The sequence below is a fragment of the Myotis lucifugus genome, unplaced genomic scaffold (assembly GCF_000147115.1).
Source record: "Myotis lucifugus unplaced genomic scaffold, Myoluc2.0 scaffold_498, whole genome shotgun sequence".
Lineage (NCBI taxonomy): Eukaryota > Metazoa > Chordata > Mammalia > Chiroptera > Vespertilionidae > Myotis > Myotis lucifugus.
This window is the reverse complement of record NW_005871546.1, coordinates 73,986-79,985: the sequence shown is the minus strand read 5'-3', so window position 1 is coordinate 79,985 and position 6,000 is coordinate 73,986. Positions and strand designations below refer to the sequence as shown.

General features: G+C 60.8%; 1 protein-coding gene across 2 annotated transcripts; it reads left to right on the top strand.

Annotated features, from left to right (window-relative positions):
* Positions 1 to 349: 349 nt before the first annotated feature.
* Positions 350 to 5,705, top strand: RHOT2 (ras homolog family member T2). Of its 2 annotated transcripts, none has more exons than XM_014446073.2 (16): positions 350 to 400; positions 1,315 to 1,368; positions 1,853 to 1,905; positions 1,982 to 2,090; positions 2,308 to 2,409; positions 2,480 to 2,578; positions 2,710 to 2,818; positions 2,904 to 3,024; positions 3,305 to 3,389; positions 3,478 to 3,620; positions 3,708 to 3,808; positions 3,892 to 4,022; positions 4,149 to 4,235; positions 4,345 to 4,467; positions 4,582 to 4,784; positions 5,120 to 5,705. In XM_014446073.2, exons 1-16 carry the CDS (start codon positions 368 to 370, stop codon positions 5,244 to 5,246), a joined length of 1,680 nt encoding a protein of 559 aa, XP_014301559.1. In that variant the 5' UTR covers positions 350 to 367; the 3' UTR covers positions 5,247 to 5,705. The 2 variants fall into 2 exon arrangements, with proteins under 2 accessions (XP_014301559.1, XP_014301558.1); XM_014446072.2 differs by having other exon boundaries at positions 4,582 to 4,788.
* Positions 5,706 to 6,000: the final 295 nt, after the last annotated feature.

The following is a 6,000-nucleotide window of genomic DNA, read 5'->3' as shown; positions in this document are numbered from 1 at the left end:
ATGTCCCCACTTGGTTGCTCGCTCTTTCGCACTTCACCGAGGTATGGAAACTTCCTTTATATTTTTCTCGTCGGACGGAATGATTTTCCCCAAAAAGTTCAGGCCTTTTCCGTTCTCACAAAAAATGATAATGATTCCAAAGGGGTCCCTTTCTTTCCCCCGGGGCTCCTTCCCCGCCCTTTTTATTTTAGTTCCTCCCCCGGGGGAAAGAGATACCATCCCCGGGGGTGAAACCCTCAGAAAAGGTGCCCTACCCTTTTTTTGTCTCCTCAGTGAGAGCCGCCCCCCCCCCCCCTCTTCCTGCCCAGGAGCCCCATTCCGGGCAGGTTTGCAGTGCCTTTTTTTCTTTCCTCCAGAAGCTGAGCAGATGGTGGAGGAGCTGCAGGACGAGATTAACAAGGTGCAGTGTGTTCTGAGGCTCAGGGAGGGCCGCCCACTCCTGGGGGCCGGGGGCGCGGGGAGAGGATGGGTTCAGTGCTCAGGCTGGGGGTGGTGGCGGGGTGGTGTGGGCTGCTGCCTAGTTCTGATCGGCTTCTCTCTCTGAGGGATTGGATTAAGGTGCTCAGAGCTGATTCTTCCATGACCTCTCAGTCCAGTACTAAGTTGTTGGGGTTACTGTGATGCACCCTGCTGGGAGTTGGGGAGAAAAGGGACCATCCCTTCCTCCTCCTACCCACATGGCTGGCCAGCCCCATGGATCTCTCCACCCAGCATGCACTCTTCCAGTGGACACTGGGGGACGGATCTCATTATCTTTCAAAATGACCCCTTCAACAGCTCTGTGCCCTGGCCACCCGCCCCCCACCCTGTAGCGCAACCCACTACTCTGGGCCTTTGAGCCGTGGCACCGTGACCAGGGCCGCAGGCTGCAGAGCCCTCTGTTCACCCGTTAGGGAGGACATGTGTCTGGGCCAAGCGAAGCCGCCTGCTGCAGCCTTGCCCTGTCCCTCTGCAGCTGCTACTGTGTCCTAGGGGTGCTGTTCTCGGCATCTTTTCTGCCCAGAGTGACACGGAGTGACGGACTGAGGCCAGATCTGGGTACCAAGTTTCTGGGGTGGCTGTGTCTGCTCTGAGCCCTTCAGGGGCCTCGCTGACCAGAGTCGCAGTGCTGGGACCTGGAAGTGCGCAGGGAAGGGCTGTGCGATTTGCACAGCAGACGACCACCCCAGTGACGCCACCAAGGGGCACTGGCTGAGGAGCGCCAGTGAAGGGTGGCTTCCTGGGTCTCTGAGCCACGCCGTGTCCTGCCTGAGTGCCGGGGTGGCATGGACAGGAAGCCTCTGGTAATGCTGTGCCACGTGCCCTCCCCCGCAGGCCAATGTGGTGTGTGTGGTGTACGACGTGTCCGAGGAGGCCACCATTGAGAAGGTGAGCGAGGGAGCGAATGTTCGTCCTGCGTCCCTGCTGCTGGCACCCAGCTTGGTCATTGTTCTGTTCTCCGCTCGGACCCCAGGGGATGCCCGGCTGATGCAGGCGCTGGGGTGACTCTCACCCGGGGCCAACCCCATCTCTAACGGGTGCTTCAGGGAGCTTCTTGGCCACAAGCCCCCACAACTTCCCCAGGGAGCTCCCTGTGACCCCGTCTCCCTGCAGAAAGCATGAACAGCCATGAGTCTAAAGCACTTAGGCTTGCAGAGGGGCTATCCCTGGCTGCTGACCCCAGTTCCCTTGGGAGTGTTGGGAAACTGCTAGGATCAGATAAGGTCACACCTGTAAGGTGCATTCTCCACGTGTTCCCAGTGGAGACTTTGGCCCTCAACTTCCCCCCATCTCTCTCAGGTTAGGTTTAAGTTCCATCTGAGAGGTGTGGGCTGGGCGGCTCCCTCACCTCATGCCGGGCCTTGCCTTTCAGATCCGAACCAAATGGATCCCACTGGTGAATGGAGGGACAGAGAAGGGGCCCAGGTAATGGGCAGTGCCCAAGGGGCTGGTCGGTCTCCTCCAGCTCCCTCATCCCTGATGCCCGTGGGCCTCTCTCCAGGGTCCCCATCATCCTGGTGGGCAACAAGTCAGACTTGCGGCCAGGGAGCTCCATGGAGGCCGTGCTGCCCATCATGAGTCAGTTCCCTGAGATTGAGACCTGTGTGGAGGTAAGCAGGCACGCACAGTAGGGCCAGGCAGGGGGCGGAGAAGAGAAGGGCCAGGGCCCCGCAGCAAGCACTCATGTGCTGGTGGCCTGGGACCTTAGGACAGGCAAGCTTTCTTGTTGAGGACTTCCTTGGGACGGGGGCTGCTGACCACCTGTGCCTGCATCTTCGAGCCTCCCAGCATCGGGCACCGCTCTGAGTCTGTCCCCGTGGTTCCCAGTGCTCGGCCAGGAACCTGAGGAACATCTCGGAGCTGTTCTACTATGCACAGAAGGCCGTGCTGCACCCCACAGCTCCTCTCTATGACCCTGAGACCAAGCAGGTGAGCAGCTGGCGTGGGTGGGGTGGCCAGGTGGGATTGGGGGAACATGCTGAGCTGGCTGTCCCCACAGCTGAAGCCCGCGTGCACCCAGGCCCTCACACGCATCTTCAGGCTCTCAGACCAGGATCTGGACCAGGCGCTCAGTGATGAGGAGCTCAATGCTTTCCAGGTGGGGCCCCATCCACCTCCTGGTAGTGCCCACCCTTTTTTGGCCGCAGCCGGGCTCCATGCCATTAATGACCAGGCCCAGCTGTCAGTGGGACAGCTGGCTTACTAACAGCAACTTTCTCTTGGAGGCAGAAATCCTGTTTTGGGCATCCCCTGGCCCCACAAGCCCTGGAGGATGTCAAGATGGTGGTGCGCAAGAACGTGGCAGGCGGGGTGCGGGATGACCGGCTGACCCTGGACGGTGAGCCCTGGCACCCTGCCTGTCCTCCTGGTGTGGGGAGAGGCTCAGGTAATACCCAGTGTCACCTTCTCTGCTTCCTGAACAGGCTTCCTCTTCCTGAACACACTCTTCATCCAGCGTGGCCGCCATGAGACCACGTGGACCATCCTGCGGCGCTTCGGCTATGGCGACACACTCGAGCTGTCCACCGACTACCTCTTCCCTCTGTGAGTGGTGGATGGCTCTCAGTGTTAGATGGAGCCAGGGTGGGGTTGGAGCCCTTGCTCGGGCAGAGCATGGCCTGTGTAGGAGGCACCTTGCTGTGGGCAGGCAGATTGGGACTTAATGCCGAGCGGGTGGCCCCTGGCCCCAGCCACATCTCTGCCTGCTTCTCTGCGGTGCTCAGTCAAGGGAGAGAGTTGGAGGAACTCTGGGGTTCAGTCAGACTCGCAGGGAGGGTCGGACTGCACCCTCTGAGCGTGGTGGAAACGGATGGCAACCCCACAGGCTTCATGTGCCCCCTGGCTGCAGCACAGAGCTCAACCACTTTGGCTACCAGTTTGTGCAGCGGGTGTTTGAGAAGCATGACCAGGTGAGGGCGCTGTCACCCTGCTGTGCTGCCTGTCTTGGTTTCCTGTCCTGGCCCCCAGCCAGTGTCACCACAGCCCCTCTGCCTGCAGGACCATGATGGAGCCCTCTCGCTGGCGGAGCTGCAGGACCTATTCAGTGTGTCCCCAGCACCGCCTTGGGGCCCTCAGTTCCTGCAAGAAGTCCGAACCGAAGCAGGTCGGCTGCCCCTGCACGGGTACCTCTGCCAGTGGACGTAAGTGCAGCCCCCACCTGCCCCACTTAGCAAACAGTGCTGCCTCGTCATGATGCTGACCGCTCCCCCTGCCCCCTTATGCCCCAGTCTGGTCACTTACCTGGATGTCCGGCGCTGTCTGGAGCACCTTGGCTACCTGGGCTACCCCACCCTCTGCAAGCAGGACTCCCAGACGCATGCCATCACAGGTGGGCGCCCACCCTCACAGGGGTCTGGCCAGCTCCTCCCTGGCAGCCACTTACTCTTGTTTGTCCTTTCCATCCTCTCACAGTCACTCGTGAGAAGAGGCTGGACCAGGAGAAGGGACAAACGCACAGGAATGTTCTTCTGTGCAAGGTGGTGGGGGCGCGTGGCGTGGGCAAGTCTGCCTTCCTGCAGGCTTTCCTTGGCCGTGGCCTAGGGGTGAGTATCACTGTGTGCTGGGTGAGGGGACCCTGCTCCCATCTAGGGCCTTGCAGGGGGGTGGGGAGGGGGGAGGGGCTTTGGGCAGCATCAGGGCCAGCAAACTTCAGGTACCTCCCTCCTCAGCATCCGGACACCAGGGAGCTCCACAAGACACCTGCCATCTATGCCATCAACACGGTGCAGGTCAACGGGCAGGAGAAGTACCTGATAGTGAGTGTTGGGGAGGGGGATCCCTGCAATAGATCCCAGGTGCATGCTGGGCGGTGCTGTCCCAATGTGGCCTGGGGAATTGAGCTCCCTGAGGCCACCCTCTGTCCAGCTCTGCGAGGTGAATGCAGACAGCCTGCTGTCCAGTGCGTCTGATGCTGCCTGTGATGTCGCCTGCTTGATGTTTGATGGCAGTGACCCCCAGTCCTTTGCACTCTGCACCAGCATCTACAAGGCAAGCCTCCACCTACCCCAACTCCTGTGGGCAGCATGGCTGTGAGTGGTAGTCCCCCAGCACCCTCACCCGGCCTGCTCCGGGACTGTGCATCACGTGGCCCTTTCCCCGCAGCGCCATTACATGGATGGGCAGACCCCCTGCCTCTTCGTCTCCTCCAAGGCCGACCTGCCTGAAGGTGTTCCACTGCCTGGGCTGTCTCCAGCTGAGTTCTGCCGCAGGCACCGGCTGCCTGCCCCTGTCCCGTTCTCCTGCGCTGGCCCAGGAGAGCCAGGCACAGCTGTCTTCACCCGGCTTGCCACCATGGCCACCTTCCCGTGGGTACCAGCACCACAGCCCCTGTGGTGGGAGGCCTGCCCTGTCCCTGTCCCAGGGTGCTGATGGTCCCTGTCACCAGGAGAGTGGCACAGCTGTGGTGTCAGCTGGAATCAGTCAGGACTGCAGGGAGGGCCTTAGTCAGGAGCCGATGTCCTGAGAGGGCCTCTGGGCCCTGTCTCACCAGCTGCCCTGTGGTCTGGGAGTTCTGCTGTGCTAGACACTGACAGGTAGCAGCTCTGTGACTTTCCAGGAGATTGGGGTGGTGGTGAGGGGGGCACAGCAGCAAGCATCTGGACAGCACCGAGGGTGTCTCCAACCAGCCTCTCTCTTGCAGGTACCTGGTCCATGGGGAGCTGCACACCACCTCCTTCTGGCTCCGGGTGACACTGGGGGCTTTTGGGGCTGCTGTTGCTGCCATCCTCAGCTTCTCACTCTACAGGGTCCTGGTGAAGAGCCGATGAGGCCCTGGTGCCCTGCAGTCTGATCTCGGCCCCAGGGTGCTGGTGTTGGGCTACCCACTTGGTGGAGCTGCCCTCTATCTAAACTTGGCTTCTGAGGATAGCCTGCTCACTGCCCAACCCCAATGGTGGGCCCCGAGGTCCTGCCAGCCTGTGTCCTGCCCAGCATCACCCACCTGTGTGGGCATCACGTTGGAGAGACTGTGGGGTATAGGTGAGGAAGCCAGTGATCCTAGATCTGAATTCTCAGGGTTCCACCCATTCCTGGTCCCAGGCATCCAGTGGGTCTGAGGGGAGTCAGAGGGCAGAGCTTTGGGCCACAGGCAGGGGGTGGGGGCAGGAAGTGACTGGGTCATTGTGCTGCTCCCCGCTCCATCAATGGGAGACTGGTCCAGGGCTGCACTCATGGAAGATGTGAGGTTGGGTTTGCTGATTAAACTTCAGTGTCTTTTCCATCTTAGACCCTACTTTCTGACGGTGGCTTTTCTTAATCATGTCCTTTGTCTCTATGGACTGGAAACTTCAATCCTGACCCCCCACACCTGCCCTCCAGGCCTGAGGCTGCAAACAGGCCCACATGAGGTCCAGTTGGGGTTCAGCTGCAGCCTGGGAGCCTCCACATTGAGGTCTATGCTTTCCTGAGGTGGCCTGCCTCCTCCCCAACCTCAGCATCCACCCGGCAGCCTGCCTGAGCTGTGGGGAGGACCTGGGATTCTGAGGTGGAACCGGGGCGCACGGTGGCTGCTGGTGTGGGGGA

Excerpts from the sequence above, each read along its gene's own strand:
- RHOT2 (XM_014446072.2), top strand. The coding sequence starts at position 368 with ATGGTGGAGGAGCTGCAGGACGAGATTAACAAG. Across the intron at positions 3,390-3,477 it reads TGTTTGAGAAGCATGACCAG|GACCATGATGGAGCCCTCTC; the intron begins GTGAGGGCGCTG and ends CTCTGCCTGCAG. Across the intron at positions 4,236-4,344 it reads GGCAGGAGAAGTACCTGATA|CTCTGCGAGGTGAATGCAGA; the intron begins GTGAGTGTTGGG and ends CCCTCTGTCCAG.